An 18,106-nucleotide genomic window follows, 5' to 3' on the forward strand; every position below is an offset into this window, starting at 1 on the left:
AGGGACATTTGAAAGAAAAAGACCTCAGAGAATAAAATCTTCTCAAAACAAACAGGGTTACTCCACCCTGCTGTGTCTCAGTAGAAAGACTTCAGATAAATCTACTTTTTGATTGTCTATTTTCACAGTAGAGCAGAGCTGAAACATTCCATGAACTGTTCTATCCTCTGGAAGTGCCATGGATCCAGTTACTAAAGACTGTTGGGACAAGCTTTAGTGTACCAAAAGATCCTGTTGGTTTTCTTAACTTCAGATAAACCTAAGCTGAGGAGTGTCACCTGTACCCAGGTAACAGCTCCTGGGAGTACCTGGTAACAGCTCCAGGGACGTGGCTGCCTGGGAGGCCAGCTGGGCTCTGGATCATCTGGACACAGCACATTCACCTCTCTGCTGACTGACCTGCCCTGAAGGAGGTTTCCCCTCGGGCACAGCACAGGTGTGCACAGAGGCAGGATCAGCTCACCTGCTGCACCTCCAACTCTGCATCTCCACAGCCACTCCACGGTCAGGCAGAGCCCTGTCAGCAAAGTTAAACACCTCAACAATGACTGCATCTCCACTGGAGAAGGTTGAAGTATCCTGAATATATTTAATAGAAGTATTGTTAGTAACATGAACCTCCTTCTAAGAGAATTCCCAGAATTGCAGCCTGCTCACTGAATTCCATACTCGTGTAGTTTTTTGGAAATAGGTCTCATTTTTAAGAAGTCAGACTTATTGCTGCTTCCCATTTGGATCCAGATTTTGCAATAGTGTTTATGGGCAAAATGTTGCTTCCATAGTGAGGCATGTGCCACCTTGGTCCCCTTTCCCTATGGTTTTACTAGGAAAACAAGCTGCTGGAACCAAGATTTGTTCACTAAGAGTTGAATTTTGCACTCAAAACCCTCGTGAGCAGCATTTCTTTTACCATGTAGTCAGGACACAGTTAACATGTTGATAACAGTTTCTAAGCATCAGTATTTGAAGTACAGAAAACCACAACCAAAGAGGCAGATCCTGGTTATGAAGATTTGTTGCTAGCAGACTTGGAAGAAAAAAAAATAATAAAGTGTTTAGTACCAATATTCTTCACCCTTTGTCACTAGATTTTTTTTTTTTAAATAAAAGCTATTTTTCAATGTGGATTTACAATACCTAAACTTTAGCTTTAAAAATTTAAAATAGCTTCCTACCCCTTCTTCCCACTGCTAACAACCCATGGAACAGGCTAATGGATTAGTTTTAAAGGCGACTGAGGATTAGGTACTAGAATTAAGACCATTTTAAATATTATTTTTCTTTAAGAAAAGTAAAATCAGACAACTCTAAAGTTGTGCTCTCAAATTAAATAATCATCATCAACATGCAGCCTTGAGGGCTGCAGGCCAGGATATGTGCACCTTAAATTACACAGTGATATGAAAAAATGCCAACCATTAGTTATGTCAGTATAAGAAGGCAAGGCAGAGTTCTTTTTTGGTTAAAGCTCCTGCTCCTGTCCCGTGAAAGGCTTTGCAAACCATCACACACTCAACACAGTTCTGCCAACACGTTTTTCCTTGCTGGCTTCCCACAGCCACACAAGCAGCTTTTCTGTGCCTGGAGTCACTCCCCTCCAGCACCCTGGAACAGCAGCTGGAATCACCATCCCACAGCACCGTGGTCAGTGAGGCTGTCATTACCCTTTGGAGCCAAGAACACAGGACTGGTGAGCACAAGGAGCTGGCTCCCATCACAGACACCGAGGTCCCTGAATGCAGTCCAGAGGTGTGGCAGTCTGCAGTGAAAATTTCTCCTTGCACAGCATCAGTTTTGTAAACAGAGCCAGAAGTTCTCGTACAAAATACTGCAATGACAGTGATTAAGACACACCTGGAGCAGTGTGTTCAGCGTTCTTTTCACAGAAAGAAGTGCCTGGATGCTGACCCCACCTTCAGGTTCCCTTAAGGCCACAGAGTCCTTGGGCTCGAGATAGACGGCCGGATGCTGCCTTTAGGAGATGGCTTTGACCCAAACCAGGACATCTAGGACACAAAAGCACAACACACACCACACTGGGCTCACACTTCACACATGTGAAACAATACAATACACAGCCATGTCCCCATCATTTGATGGAAAGAACTATTTATAAATCAGAATGCTGCAGACTCTAGACCAAGTCTTCCCACGGGTGAAGATGACTGAAGATTACATTTACATATATTCCTTTAAAATAATTTCATATTAGAACTCTACAATCATTTAAACACAGTGCCTTTAGTCAATGCAGTATTAAAGTGTTCCCTGACCAAGATGGTGAAGAAATCTCAGCTGCAGACTGAACATCCCAGCTCCCTGAGTGGGCAGGGATGATGTGGGACATGGAGGGAGCTGAGGCAGCTCTCACTACTGAACATTCCCTAACCACCAACAGCCAGGGACAATGCAGATCTCATGCCATGGAAAGGAGACACAGATCTTGGTGTCTGAGCCCAATGTCAAAAGAACAAACCCAGAATTCGTCTCCCTGATGTTAAAACACTGACTGTGCTCCTGCAAGGAGCTTCCAGCTTCCCTCCACAGACCAAATCCACTGGGCAAAACTCTGCTGGAACTCCTCTGAGCATCAGAAAGCTGCTATTTCCCTTACTGAAATGACAATTTCTGACACATAGGTATGTGATCAGCTAACATTTTAATAATAAATCACATTTATTATTGTAGCTAACATTTGGAAAATACACTTTTTCTGATCTCCCAGCATCTAGGAATTTTCATTTCATCTGTTGGGAGTCCCATTAGAGACTACACATGGCACAGAACTCTTACCTTGTACTCCAAAGTTTCTTTGAGCATGTTTTCTTCCTCTTGTGAAAAATTCAGTAACACAGACACAGCTTTAATGAGATGGAATGCCTGAAAGAAACCACAGGGGTGTGTTGTTTATGATGCTCTCAGGCTCTGCACTCTGGACTGTGGTGCAGCACAGATTTCTGTAGGTCTGTCACAGATTTCAGCAGACCAGCAGCCTCCCATTATCCCCAGTTCCAATGGACTGGGATGGCCTGTATCTTACTTCTTCTGTCTGTGTTTCCTGGCTTTCTGTTCTTTAACAATTGTTTGCATGTTTTGGAGAAAGAAGACAAATGGGGAGCCTAGTTAGTCAGAACAGAGAAGCAGCCTGGCTCCTGTGGTTCCTGGCTTTTTAAGCTTTGAAAAGTTGATCAAACCAGAATGTAGGCAGGAGAGAATCCTATCATTTCAAATACACACTGAGGTACATTCACTCCATATTGGTAATACTCTAAATGGGGCACACAGAGCAGTGAGTAGCAGTCAAGCACTTGGGATATCATGAAGGTGTAGGATAATTTTCTGACCTTACCCACTGACTTGCAATTAACTGTTGTTGGCTCTTTTGACACACTGTAAAACAGGAGGGAGCTCCAAATGCACAAGGAATTACTTCTTACAGACCAACAGCAAGTGGTATATGTCCTTTTTTCTTGGGTTTTTTTTTCCTTCTTCAATGTACAGCCATTTTAATTACATAATCCATATGCTTTTCAGAGCAATGCAGAAGGAATCTCTTGTAGATGCAGATCTTTAACATCCAGGCGTAACTACCTCTTAAAAATTTACATTTCCCTTTCAGGTGGTTGATAATAATCTGTACTTCCAAACACACTGCTGTTAGCCATTTCATTTCATTGGCCCTCATTGTACACTTTTTAAGTGTAAAATTATGGAATTGGCATAAAGTGTCCTTAGCAGCAATTTCTAGAGAAAGACAGGCATAGAAAGAGAAGGTAAGTGACACCCTTACCTCAGACTCCCGGCAGGACATGAATTTTAGTACAACATGTTTAAGGTATTCAAAGTTTATCTCCCTCGAGTCGTTCAAATCCGAGTTGTTGGTGACAGTCACAGAAGCATTAGGCACTTCAGAATTTGCTTTCTCACGTAGCTCAGGTACCTCACTGTCAGGCCTGATTTTCTACAAACAAAAAAAGAAAACCAGAAAAAGAGAAATATACTGTAGACTGTCCACTTGGCACTGAGAGAGCATCTGGGTTCAGGATATCTAACAGAGGGTTGTATTCAGAGCTGGGTACAACCTGGGCATCAACAGCTTCTCATCCTTCATGGGGTCACAGCAGAGAAGTGTCTCCAGCTCTCCCTGCACTCCAGGGCAGGAGCTGTTTGCTGTGTTATGTGTACATCACCCAAACCCCCACAGAACTGGCTCCGTGCTAGAAACTATCCCCTGGTAATTTTCTCCTGTCACTGACATGCTCTGAGCCTTTCAAACCTGGGCTTTCTTCAAAACAATTTTCAAGCTCAGAACAAAAATAACAATTTTAAAACCTCTGTTTTTTTCAAATAGATTTTTTTTTTCTTGGAGAGGAAAACCTGCACGAGGAATTAAAGGGGAGTTAGCGGTCAAGCTTTTGCAACGACACTACAAGGACCTGTCAGCAAGTGCCAGCTGATGAGACTGAAAAAACACAACCCTTACCAGCTCTTTCTGAAGGGTTTTCTTGAGTTCTGTCATTCTTTGCTGCAGCTGCTTTATCATCTGTAAGCACAGCAAAGGACAGTTTAACACAGTATTCATTGTCAGGACCCCCAGATATCTGGAAAAACCCACAACAAATAGTAATGAATGAAACAATCATTAGCCAATGCTGGCAGCTCTGAAGAAGCAACCTGAATGCCTTGCCAGTGGCACACAGCAGCAGGCACGTGACACAACACTCGGGCTTTCACGGGACAGCACTGCAGAATGAACTGAATTCACACAAAAGCTGCAGGAAAGCTGTAGGTAGTATAATTTGGTGCATCTTTCCTTCAAGGTAAGGATTCATACAGCTCTCACCACAGTTTTTATCCATGGTTGGTAGATCCTTGTACAAATCAGAGGAAAAACATTTACTCATAGCACATTGGATTCAAATTGGACATCCCTGTCTTTTTAACACTGCAGCATGGACAGCACCAATTACTGGGCTTCCTAATTAAAAGGGGAAAGACTACCAGCTGTTTCTGCTGTTTCAGTTCACCTTGTTTTTCTCAGCAACTTGCTGTTCCAGCTCTCTGTTATCCTTCTGAAGTTGAATGACATCTGCAGCTGCCACCTCTCCATTCTGTTCCACCACACAATTTTCTGGAGAAGGGAAATGCTCATTGTTCAAGGCCCTTGTTGACTCCTCCAGTTCTAAAACCTGTAAAAATAAACAGTTCATAATCAGCCCACGAACACTGCCTAGGGAGAAAGCCAGACTTCTTTTTGGTTGTTGTTTTTGGGGGGTGGTGGTGGATGCTTTTTAAACCAGAAAGCATTAGTGGCAATCTAGTTGGCTACAACTTATTACTTCTGTGTCTCTGTCTCATTGGTCTCATAATGTTTTTCTCAAGATATTTTAGGAGTCAAATAAAGTAAGGAGTTGTCTTTCATAAGTCAGCCACAGATCTGACAGGACAGCCTTCTTTAGGAAGATAGGGAACAACAAACAACGATGTTCTACACTGCTGGGGTTGCAGGTCCTGAGCAAACAGCTCCCAGAATGTGTCACCAGGCAGGACAGAACTGGGGGGCTCTTGCACACCTGCCTGTTTCCCTGGAAGTCTGACAGAATGGATTTGCAACTGCACTCACATCTTTCTCATGTTCTCTGGCCAACAGGCACTCCTGTACCTGCAACTTCAGCTCCTCAATTTCCTTTCTTGCCATTTCCTCTTTCTCCACTGCTTGGTTCTGACTGGTTTCTATGTCAGACTGCAACTGGTTCACCTGCAGCAAGGCAGCTTCGTGATCTGAGAACAGAGAGACCTGCTTAGCATCAGTGTTCCACATCCAATGGGAGTTTCTAATCCATTTTCTTAAACAAAGCAAATTACAGAGAAAATAAACCCTGACCTTCTTCCTTGCTCTGTCATGAAGACAGAAAAACAGGGGAATTTAAGCCACACACGTTTTTGCAAAGGAGCAGCCAAACTTTATACATATACATTTGTACATATACATGACTTTAATATATAATAACATAATTATCAATTAAAAGACCCCCATCAACAGTCTGTGTGACTTGTGCTGTGACTGCACAGGATCACTTGGGGCTGAGCTGTGGGGACACATGGCCACAGACACACAGCTCCCCAGGGGAATGGGGCAACAAGAGGCCACAGTTCTATTCCCTTTCCAAATACTGGCAACATACAAAACCAGTGGGATTAGGAACTGAATGAGATGACTGCACTAAATTTTTAGTATGACTGTGGAGTATCAGTTTGCAGCTGCTCTTTATCAAGCAAGCACAATTTTTAAACTGGTGCAAAGAAGCATAAGTTTTTAATCTATAGCTTTCATTTCATGTTTTGTGCAAAACAAAAATTAACAAAAAGTATAGAAGATTTGTGATTTTATGGTGTGTAAACATAAGAATTTAATTTCAAAAAGTGGTTTTGTTTTTAAGGACACAGAAGAGAGACTGTCCAATTTTTATCAAAGGATAAACCATTTTGAAAGTTCTAACAGATTAAATATGGAAGAGAAATCCAGAAATATTACAATCTACCAGGCAAGGCCAGCACTAGAGACTGTCCTTAGACAGAGCTGTCTGGGATACAGGAGACTTGTTTGGTCTAACCTTGACTGAGTTGGTTTAGTTCTTCCTTCTGTTTCAGCAGCAGATCACATTTTTCATCAATCAGTTGGTCCTTCTCCTTTATTAGAGCATTCAGGTGTGAAACCTTCAAAGTGGACAAAGAAACAAAGTCATTAAAGATCTAAAACAGGAGGAGGACACTGAAAGATTTCAACATACCTCAGAGGCTCAGCAGGCACCACCTCCACAATGCTGACCTCAGCAAAAAGCAGTGAAGTTAATACTGGAAGAGTTAAACCACACTTAGCTTCTGATGAACCCTGTGCCACCATCACAGACTGTCACAGGCAGCAGGTGGCAGCTGCAAAAGCCACCGAGCAAAACTGGAGATGGCCTTACACCCCTTCTACCCCTGCAAGCCCAGACCTACATCTGTACCAGAAGAATAAAGAAACCAAAAGATGGGACTAACTTCAGTCAAACTTGCTCAGTTGGCAGTTCCTACCTTAAGCAAACACAAGCTCACGTTATCCACCATTTTTTATGCAGGAAGAGCAAAACAAGACTACTTAGAATTGACATTTGGTTACTGGATACAAGCTCCTCCCTAAGAGGAAGTGTACAATTTTACACCTGCTGTGCTCCAGAGGGACCCAGATGTGATACAGGCACTGAAGGGAACAAACCAGAATGAATAGGTTTCTTTCTGTGAAAGGTGGGGAGCTCCCAAATACATTTCAGACCGTCAGTATTGACCAACCTCCTGCTGTAATTCTTCTCTCTGTTTCCGTGTTTCTTCCAAGGCTTTGGCAATTTCCACACTGACAGTCTCTCTACTGCTCAACTCATTCTGCAAACCAGAAGTAACAAAGGTTATGTGAGACAACTAAAAATCAAGTCAAGTCTTTCATCTTTAAACCCCAGTTGATTAGGACTCGATTTATGAGGGTTCTGACACAATTTCCAAATGAGAGTTAGTTTTGTTTTACTGACTGCTGCTATCTGCACATGCAAGAGCAATACAGAACCGATGTAAGAGCCAAACAAACCCAATGCTGTAAAGGTCTTTCAGCTTGAAGTCTCTATTACAAAGAAGCAGCTCCTTGCTACAACTGATCTTTATTCCGATTGAGCGTCCAGGAGTAGCTACAGAAAACTTTCAACAATCTAAAATTACAGTCAAAATTGGGTAAGATGTAAATACCAGACCAATTTAAGTGTTTAACTTTTTGCTTTGAACACTATGAGTGGAATTTGATGTTGAACCATTCTGTATTCATCACTGCTAACAGGATTTCCCAGCTCTTCACGCCTGACAATACGGGATTGTATTATTTCTGCCTGATTTAGGCAGACCCAAGCATTCTGGTTCAGAAAAGGGTCAGCCCTTTGTAATGCTTCTCAAACATGTTTCTATGGAGTACCAAAGATGATTTGCAGCCCCAAGTACCTGTAACCTGAATGTAATGGGCCTCCAAGCACCGAATGTAACACTGTGCTGCTCCCTGTTCCCCAGCCTCCGCTCGGTACGAGCCAATGTCACTGCCCAGTTCAGCCCTCACCTTTAGCCTGTCCAGTTCAGACTCTTGTTGTTTTAAAGAACTCTCATACTCTTCTCTGCTTCTGCTAAGACTTCCATTTTCTTTTTCCAACTGGCTCTGTAAAATAAAGATTGCTTAAATACTCAGTACAATTGTTCTAATGCTTTGTTCAAACAATTAAACACATCAAATGTTTAGTTCCCCAAAGTATGAGATCTATTATAATGCCAGGTGTGCTGGATAAGAACATTCAGATGACAAGAAAGTTCTACAAGCAGTGTTGAAATAATTTTGTTAAGACTTCCGTGGCCCCCTGGATAGTTTCTGCACTTACAATCCTGTGCTGAGTCGCTGTTTTATCCAACTCCCAAGCTTTTTCAAGAGCAGCAATCTGAGACTCCAGCCCAGTAACTTTCTGATCATACTGATGTTTCTCACTTGAAATCTGTTGCTGCAGTTGACTTCTTTCATGCTTTAGATCAGTTTGCTTATGAGAAATAAAGAACACTGCATTAATAAAATGTTATTTTGACGCTCTGACAAGATCAGACACCATTCCATGAGACTCCAACTGAGGAATATTATTCCTTTGGCAGCAGTGTCATGTACTCACTGACAGGAGTTCAGGAGACAAAGGTAAGAAAACATTTGAGCAACAAAACAAACGGAAGTGAAAGTCTCTGGGGATGCTGAAGATTATCTGCTCCTGGTCAGTGAAACATGCAGGATACTCACCAGCTTCTGGATCTTCAGATCCTGCTCAGCAGCTGCTTCTTTGCTCTTTTTCAATGCTTCTGTTGCAATCTGTAGTTTTTGTTCCAGTTCTTTATTCTAAAATAACACCATACATTAAATTCCTTATCCATTGGCATCTATATTATTATAAAAAAATGTGCATAATATAGGATGACCCAGGAGGGGAAGGTAAACATTGAACCCACGAAACCACAGAGATCAGAGAGGCTGCCTACTTGACACATGCTGGTTTTAAAAACTCATCATCACAGCACTACCCCCAGCACTGCCTGCACTTCAGCTATTTGTTTCTTAGGACAGGGAGGATCTGCACAAAATCTCTACTGCCACCACCTTTAGGCCCCTCTCCAGCACTGAAGGTGGGGATGTGACCAGAGACACTGAGCAATGACACTTTCCTTTCAAGACTAGATGTGACATGCAGGCTCACGTTGGCTGAGAGCACCAGCACAGCGAGGGGAGGAGGGACAGGGCACAAAGAGGATGAAAACAGCTGGAATTTGTAGTGAAATTAGAACCTCCTCACCTGTGTTTCCAATCGGTGCAGAGCCTGGGTGTGATGTGTTCTGTCTGTCACTACCTGCTGCCTGGTCTCAGCCAGTCTCTGCTCAAGAGCAGCTTTCTGAAGATTACATTGACGTGAAGAACAGGAGAAAGAATGGACAAAGAGATTAGGTTTGAGGATTTTTTTAAATTAAAATTTTTCTTTTTGTTTCATTAATAAGGTCAAACTAGAATGGAGCAGGAATTTTGATGTGCAATACAGCTTTGCTCTTGGGAACCAGCAAGTTTGTTTGATGCTATGGCATAGGGCCTCCATAGATCCTGTTGCCCTGAGGATAACATCATTTATATTAAGAATGGGAAATTCCCTGGCATCCTGCCACAATTCAGATGTAAACCTTAACCAACAGCTTGGTCATCATTTTGTAATCCAGGCCAAGATTAAGGGATTAAAAAAAAATCTTTTATGAAGCTTAATTTCTCCTGCATCACAGCAAATACACAAACAAAACTACAAAAAACATTTCCTCATTGTGGCAGTTCCTTTCAAAAATGTTTTAGTACCTCTACATGGACTTTAAACTGGCCCTAGTTTACTAAGCCAAGTTCTTTTATCACAGCAACACCAAGGTGATGTGACTGTAGGCCTGACCAAGGAAGAGCAAACATTCCCTTGCCTCCCCAAGACCCAGCTGGGGAAACATTGCTCCAGGCCAGTTCTGAGCAGGAACATCACTGCCTGAGAAAGACATGGAGAAGCAATGAGAGAAAGGGCACTAACCACAGCCAAGTTTCTGGTTTCAGCTGTTTCTTAGCACTTCTGAGGCTCAGGTTTTCAATATACAAGCTTCTGTTTGCACACCTACATGCAAACAGTTCCCTTCCCTGTCCCACTGCCTTACCAAACTACAAGGAAAAGTGTTCACTGTTCTTGCCAGGACTAACCAAAAAAACTCCCAAATTGTCCCATCTCCTGTGGGGATGTTAAAAAGCTGCTCTTTTCCCTCTAAGCAGCCAGATGCATTGCCCAAACAGACCATGCAGAAAGGCCAACACAGACATCTGTGCAGGATCTACACAAACAGGCTCAGTGTAGCCTCCCACATGTTCTGCCCAGCACTGACAAAGTGCCAAAACACACTGAAGGGACAAATGTGCCTGCATGACATCATCAGCTATTCTTTCCATGGGTGAGAAGTAATGCATGTCCTTAAAAAATAAATGTCACTAAGATTGCACTTCTAAGCAGTCTATAACTGTATAATTACCTCTTTGAGCAGCTCCTGCACATGTTCATCTCCTGAGAGATTCCTTTCTAGTTTTTTTTCCAGGGAAGACACTTTTTCCTGCAGTTGTTCAGTAAATTTATTTCTCTCAGCAAATTCAAAAGTCATCTGTGAGAACGAGAAGTCACAGAACCTTTTCTGTCATGAAGTTTTCAGCTAATCCATTGTGCTTTGACTTTCAGAAGTGCCATTAGAAAGGAAAGTCCTATTTGAAAAGACCATATAACCCTAAAATATCTTCTAGATGGCAAATTTCCAGCTACACAAAGGGGTACATTACCCAAGTGTGCACCTTTACACAAGCAATACCAGATGCATCTGAAAGCACTTCACCTTTTGCTTGTGCTGCTCATATTCCACCTTCAGAGATTCATGCTCTGCCTGTAACACTTCCAGTCTCTTCTCACAACCAGAACCAGCAACTCGAGCCTAAAAATTGTGAGAAATTACTTATTTTGAAACTTAAATTTCCAACACCACATAACTGATATCTAATCTAACTTCTGCAGAATGGAGCTCTTTGAATCAAATCTCACTTAGCTCAAACTTACATTTTGCAAGTCTACAGAAAGCTGCTGAATGACAGTTTGTAGCTCCTGTTCTCTTAACTCCAGAGCAGTGATCTTATTTTCTGCATTTGTCTCAGCAGTCATTAGTTCATCTCTTCACAGAAAAAGAATAAAAAAAAGTGACACACTGTTTCAGAAAAATAATCTTTAGCAGATAATTCTGCTGCTTATGAAAATGGACTAAGCAACAATAAAATTTTGTCCTAAAACCAGCCACCATCAACCACTACTTGATTATACATTATCCAAAAAAAGTGACAATTAAGCATTCAATCTATATGAAAAAAGGAATCATAAGAAATTTACAAAACCCTAAACAAGTATTCCTATCATTGGCTTGGCACTTACATCCCCATGGGCACAGCAAAGGCAATGATTCAGTCAACTCACTACATATAGAAACTCTTCCAAAAAGACAGAACTGGGCACAAAGTAAAAACACAGGGGAAACGCAGCCACTGCTCCTCTGACAGAGCAGCTCCCCTGACAGAGCAGCTCCCTACCTCTGTGCCTCCAGCTCCAAGGACTGCTGCTGCAGCTCCTGCAGATCCTTCCTCAGGCTCGAGGCCTCGCTCCTGGCCTCCTGCAGCTCTGCCCTGGCGTGGGTCAGCTCCCGAGCACACGCCTCGAGCTCCTGCTCTGCTCTGCCCAAAGACTCTTCCTTCTTCAAAAGCTGAATATTACAAGGTTATCTTTGGCAATACAGGTAATGCTGACCAGTAATACTGACAAACCTTTTCACTGAAACTTGCCTTTTTTACTAAGTTATGAGTTGAATTAAATAATAAACTCTGTAATATCATATTCAGTACCCACTGTCAGAATTTTGACACTGACCAAGGCAGTACAAGCATAAAGGCTAAAAAAGTGCATGCAGAACTACCACTAATTTGGTATTCTAGTAAAAATGTTAGGAAAGAAAACAAAGTTTGAAATATTTTTACCATGTGTTTAACTTTGGCAATTTCCTGCTGCTGAAAGCCCTCCAGTTCATCGATCTCATCTCGTTTTTGGAAAAGGTTCAAACTCTGCTCCCTCACTTCTTGTAACTGTATTTGGAGCATTTTTTTTTCCTGATAAATGAACAAAACCAAAAGGAATCCAAGAATATCTGTGTTCTCATGTCAAGTCAACAGAAGTTTAGTTAAACTCTCTGGGAAAGGAATCTTGTCTTGCAGCCTTAAGGCTCTGATGGTGCTACATGTAGAACTGGAAATCCCTCCACATGCATGGCACAGTGCAAACCACCAAACTTCAGAACATACAAAGACAAATCTGAATTCATTACAACGCCAACATTGATCACTGACACTGAGCTCTCAAAAATGGACAAAAATAGTAGCATGTTTAATGTCTTCATAATCAGACTAAGCTAAACATTTGGAACAACTACAAGACCGAAATCTTGTATTAAAAAAATCCCTACCAAACAATTTCAGTTATTTTATGAAACAGATGACCCACTGGAAGACCTCAGACAAAGTCTCTGCCTCCTTCTGCATCCCAGCTGCCTCCTCTGTAACAAAGGAAACTACCGTTCCACCTTACAGAAGGACAACTTTCCCATCACAACATTCTCTACTTCCCCACTGAAAAGTAATTTCAGAAACACCTCCTGAAGCATTGGGGCTGGTAACAAAAGCAAATGATTGGCTTCTTCCACTGAACAAAGATCAAATAATAAAAAGGGCCGAACAGAGTTGAGTTCCAATAGAGATGGGAGCGTGCAGGCTGGTGTTTACAAATACACACACAGAGACACACTAAACCCCCCCAAAAAACTCAGAGGTTAATTACCTTTTCAACTTGACCCAGTTTTTCCATCCACTCCTGAACAAGAAAGAAAGAAGAAAAAAGAAATCAAATGCAATTTGTAGACTTTCAAAGACATTTAATTATGGTTTTAAAAAAATGTGTATTGTTCACAGATACTAAGCTGTGGTAACGATTAAACAAAACCAGCAAAACAACAGTAAGAGCCAGTGCTTTGTAGCTGAAGGCTGAGGAATCATTTTTGCTACCTGAATAGGTAAGCTTTAAGCAAGTAAAATAAAAGTGACAACAGGTCTATTGCAACTAATCTTATCAAAGCACAAGCTTAACCTTTCATTAGGAATTTTTGTGGGCTCTTGTTAAAACCAGTCAGAACAGTCAGAGCAGCTCTGGCATGGAACTCAGTGCTCCCTCCTTCCCTCAGTGCTGGCACACTCACACACACAATGCTGAACAATTATTTTAATTAATGGCAACACCTGCTTAAAACATCAGGGTCATGAGAGCCAAAAGTCATGCTCAAGCTGTTACCTTGTCCTTTTGTTCCAAGGCCAAAGCCATTCCTTCAGCCATCTTGGCTCGACTGGCCTGGTGAGCTTCATTCTGCTCCTGAAACTTCCTCATGGAGGCTATCAACAGAGAAACACCAGCTATATTAAAAACTCATCTTTTAAAACTGCTTCTCAGTTTTCTGTAAGTTATAAATAACTTTAAAGAGCTTGTTCTGCAAGTAATTAGCCCCATCTTGACTCCAGCACTAACGCTGTGCCACTCATTACTTCACGCTGCTTGCACGCTGGCCAGAAGCCAAAGCTAACAGGAGACAGGAATACTGCTACTTGCTGGATTAAAACAAAGCTGTGGCTTTCTAAAAGGTCTCTCCTGAACGTTAGCCCCAAATTTGGCAAAAGGAGTATAATAACAACTTTGTTCACTGACTCCTTTTTGCACTGTAAATAAGGTAAAACCCCATGTTCTAATTCTACAGAGTACAGAGGTGCACAGTCTGAAAGGAAATGATTAACACACCTGTGCACCAAACCCCTTTCCTTCCAACCACAGCAATTTTCAACTTTAAAAGAACTAAACAAAAAGGAAAAGAAGTACGTACAATCCTGATGCTTTTCTAATGCATTTTCAAGCTTCTCTTTTATCTTCTGCAAGTTTCGGATCTGATCAGCATAATCTTGGGTGAGGAAGGAGAAGCACGGACCAGGAATGGACAGACATTGGGAAAGGACATTTTGGGAGGGAGGGGGAAAGAAAGAAAAAAGGATGAGTGGCAAAATGACAATGATTTTCTCAATCAGAAAATCATTCCTGCTGAGGAAAACTTGGGTGACCACAACAATGAACACAAGCAAACAGTTCTGTACTGTCCACAGGGTTGGCACAGACAGGAGGGCCAGTCCTGGGGGTGTCAGTCACACAGACAAGGGCAGAACCAGAGAATGAACAACTGCCCCCAGTTTTTACTTCATTCCAGAACAGTGATCTATTTACTGCTGTTCAGGAAAAGTCTCTGGCATTGGAGGGTGCAAGGAAGGGGCAATTCATGGACATTGCACCCCTGTGCTCATTGTTCCAGTCCCACAGCACCTCGAGGCTGAGCCCTGACTGCACTGCCCTCGCTGCCCTCACACTCACCCAGCACAACTGACATGGGAGGCAGGGAATAAACACCTAAATAAAGTACACACACACCCTGGAGAAGCTTCTGTGCAATGGAAAGGAGGATTCACTCACTGCTTGGGCTGCTTGCACAAAACTCTTGACATCAGAGCCTTCCTCTCTCTTGCTAAGCCTCAACCACTTTTAAGTTTACCTTGTGCAAGCAGGTGAGCACTTTGGCCTTTCAAATTCAGCATGAAATCATTTCTGAATCCTATATTTTCTTGAACTGGAGCCTGGTAAGTGTCCAGAACAAATTAAAATAATCCTGAGCTGATTGTAACCTTTCCCTATTTTCCCAGGCCTTCCATGAGCTTTGGGAAGCAGCAGTGTAACACAGTTCAGCATGGTCTCTGGTCCCCTCCCTACAACAGGGATGCAGTGTCAGTGCAAGTCCTCACTACAGCTTTGCAGAACAAGGAATTAGAAAGAAAAAAGCCTCAAGACTGTTTTATGTTGAATTCTTTGCTTTTTCTTCATTTTCAAGCACACTTCTTTAAGGATGGCACTGTGTTACTGTCAGCATCAAAAAGCTCACACTCTGAGAAACAAACCATTGCATACACCATTGCATACATGAAAAATAAAAGTGGGGACAGACACTATTTGAAACATGGGGCAGAAAGCTATCCCAGCTGTTCCAAGGAATCACATAAATGTGTTGTGAAATCAGCAGAGCCAGTCATCCTCATACAAAATCACTAATACTGGATGCTCCCTAGATGTCAATCAACAGGGTTGCCACAAATCAATTTTCAAAGAACACTAAACCCACGTATTTTTAATAAATTAAACCACTTAAACTCAAAGGAAAATATTTTCTGCAGTAACAAGGTTTTGTATGTATCAGGACACATACCAGACAGCTTCACCTCCAGTTTTCTTATTTGTTCGTTTCTTCTGAACAACTGGGATGAAAGATCCTCTCTGGAGCTGCTTCCATCAGAAGCCTTGGGAGAAAAGCAACAGTTATGTAAGTTACTCAGAAAAAGCAATCATGCCACACACTAAGTCTGGGATAACAACCACTCTCCCACCTAGGAATGACACTTGTTTTTCACATAAGGGGAAAGTTGTACTAGCACAGCAGAACGTGTAAAAAATGCCAAAGGAGAAAAACAGCGAGGGCTTAAAGAGTGGGCTGTGCCAGGCTGGCTGCTCCTGGAGCACAGAGCTTGGGGAGGGAGCTGGGCTGAGAACTGTGTGTTCAAACTGGCACTGAGGAGACGGTGCAATGGAAACCAGGCTCTGCAGCACAGGCACCAGGAAGGGTCGAGGGAGACTCCTGAAAATCAAGGTAATGAGAAAAGAAGCAGCAATGGTTTTCAGGTGGGATAAGCTCACTGCAGCCCTGATGCAGCAGCCTGTCCACAAAAACCCCGCTGCAAAACCAACTGATGATTCCTGGGGCGTCTTTTGCTCCATAAAAATCAATATTAAGAGCAGTTAAATGAATATTGATAAAACAACTAATTCTTGGAGTTTTTCTGAAAACCACTCAAGACTTCAGCCACCGCCATTATTTGTTTTCTGTTTCTAAAGTCACAGGGTGGCGAAGGGAATTTCTACATGAGAATGTGTTAAGTGCTAAAAAAACACTCAGCAAAACAGAAGACTAATGCATTTCCATTATAGAATGTATTTAAACATTAGAAGCTCCCACTTTCTGCTTGACAGAACTGGAATTTCAGCTGAGCTTCAGAAAAACTGAGTTGGAGCTCAACTGTGTAAATAACTTCTTGACTTTGCAGACAGCAAACAGAGTCCTGCTGCTGGCTCTGCAGTGGGTCCTGCTGGCTCCAGCACTGGGGTGACACTGCCTTAATCCAGGCTTTCAAAAATGTGACAGCCAGCCATCCAGGGCAGAGGTGCCAGAGCATTCCAGGGTTTCATTTAACCCATACGCTCCTGGAACTTCATCACTTGTTTAAACAACGCTTTATAACGAAAGAGAGGAACTACAATAGTTTTGAGTGCAACGAAACCACACACAAGGTTTTTGGCAGAGACACACACAGTGTCTCAGGTAGGAACAGTCCCAGGAAGCCAAGAAGTAAACCCGAATCCATGGCAAGATGAAAGCTGGCCAGATCTAGCTTGTTTTGCTACTGAAAGAGAAGCTGTGGCTGCCCCATCCCTGGAAGTGTCCAAGGCCAGGCTGGACAGGGCTTGGAGCAACCTGGGATAGTGGAAGGTGTCCCTGCCCATGGTAGAGAGTGGAACTGGATGGTCTTTAAGGTCCCTTCCAATCCAAACCCTTCTGGGATTCTATGTTTCAGTAATTAATTTTACAAATAGGTATCTTATGCATAACTACAGCTTCATTCAATATTTTGTGTCTGTTTATCAATGTTCTGTATTGAAACAACTTTATAACTCACGTTTACATAGGAATAGAAGCCTCACGACAACTACTATGGTTCACATACAAACATTTTCTCTTCAGTGTTTAAGTTCATCCGAGCTAATGACTTATGCATTAAGAGGTGCACTTACAAAGACACCACAGTAAGTCTCACACACTACAGCTAAAACGGTTGTCTGCAGGGCCGTATTAGAAACGCTGGTAGAGAAATCCGATTTCAAAGCAAGGTGCAACTCACAAAGTCGTCTCCCGAGTCTGCTCCCACCGACGTGATGGACTCCTTGCTGACAGACCTGGGGATCCGGGCAGTCCCTCCCGGCCTGGGGGCAACCGCTGCCTCCTCCGCGATCTTCTTCTTCAGTTTGGCAAACATTTTACTGCTTACAGCGCTGAAATATCCAGGTCCCTTGGAAACCCACGACCTCCACCCTTTAATACACTGGCACTCTGTTTAAAGCTTCCAGATGCTGAGATTTAATTCTGCGCCTCATCCACTGGTTTACTGCGTTTCTAGTTCCATTAAAGCCCTCACGGCCTGACAGTACCTGCAAATCAAGCAGAAATGGGTTCCACACTAAAAATCCCACCCGCACGAGTCATTTAAAGGAAACTGAACGCCCTTTAACATCGCATCTGTTACAATACGTTAAAAAATCGGGTCACGCGGCGCAGAACCCGTTAAAGCCCCAAACCAACGGCCCCGAACGGTGACAGCGCCGGGGGGAGCGGGCGGGTCCCCTCAGCCCGGCCCCCGCCACCCGCCCGGGAGGCCCGGCCCGGCCCGGCCGCTCGGCCCGTGGCGGCCGCTCCGCTCTGGGCACCGAGGGCCCGTCCCCGCTGCTCACCCGCCCCCAGCCCGGACCCGGACCCTCACAGCCCCTCACGGCCCTCACCGCCCATGGCCGGCCCGGCCCCGCCGCTCCCCGGGCACCGCCGACCCGGAAGCGCCGCGCGGGGCGGAAGCGGCGCCGGCCCCGCTCCTCCCTCAGCCCCGCTCCTCCCTCAGCCCCGGCCCCGCTCCTCCCTCAGCCCCGCTCCTCCCTCGGCCCCGCTCCTCCCTCGGCCCCGC

At 43.4% G+C, this 18,106-nt stretch overlaps 1 protein-coding gene across 4 annotated transcripts; it reads right to left on the reverse strand.

Annotated features, from left to right (window-relative positions):
• Positions 1 to 740: 740 nt before the first annotated feature.
• GOLGA1 (golgin A1) lies at positions 741 to 18,038 on the reverse strand. 4 transcript variants are annotated; one of them, XM_051807509.1, is made up of 23 exons: positions 17,931 to 18,038; positions 17,276 to 17,582; positions 15,532 to 15,622; positions 14,113 to 14,187; positions 13,533 to 13,630; positions 13,026 to 13,058; positions 12,173 to 12,301; positions 11,732 to 11,901; positions 11,211 to 11,322; positions 10,993 to 11,088; positions 10,642 to 10,767; positions 9,396 to 9,491; positions 8,849 to 8,944; positions 8,448 to 8,600; positions 8,135 to 8,230; positions 7,333 to 7,422; positions 6,615 to 6,717; positions 5,624 to 5,781; positions 5,028 to 5,189; positions 4,484 to 4,543; positions 3,791 to 3,961; positions 2,794 to 2,880; positions 741 to 2,006 (listed from the first exon to the last, which is right to left on the reverse strand). In XM_051807509.1, exons 2-23 carry the CDS (start codon positions 17,408 to 17,410, stop codon positions 1,926 to 1,928), a joined length of 2,418 nt encoding a protein of 805 aa, XP_051663469.1. In that variant the 5' UTR covers positions 17,411 to 17,582; positions 17,931 to 18,038; the 3' UTR covers positions 741 to 1,925. The 4 variants fall into 4 exon arrangements, with proteins under 4 accessions (XP_051663469.1, XP_051663470.1, XP_051663471.1 ...); XM_051807510.1 differs by lacking the exon at positions 17,931 to 18,038 and adding an exon at positions 17,906 to 17,924; XM_051807511.1 differs by lacking the exon at positions 17,931 to 18,038 and having other exon boundaries at positions 741 to 1,828; positions 1,914 to 2,006; positions 17,276 to 17,774.
• Positions 18,039 to 18,106: the final 68 nt, after the last annotated feature.

The sequence above is a fragment of the Manacus candei genome, unplaced genomic scaffold, assembly GCF_025592945.1.
Source record: "Manacus candei isolate 608988 ecotype Guabito, Panama unplaced genomic scaffold, ASM2559294v1 h1tg000071l, whole genome shotgun sequence".
In the NCBI taxonomy this organism is placed as follows: Eukaryota; Metazoa; Chordata; class Aves; order Passeriformes; family Pipridae; genus Manacus; species Manacus candei.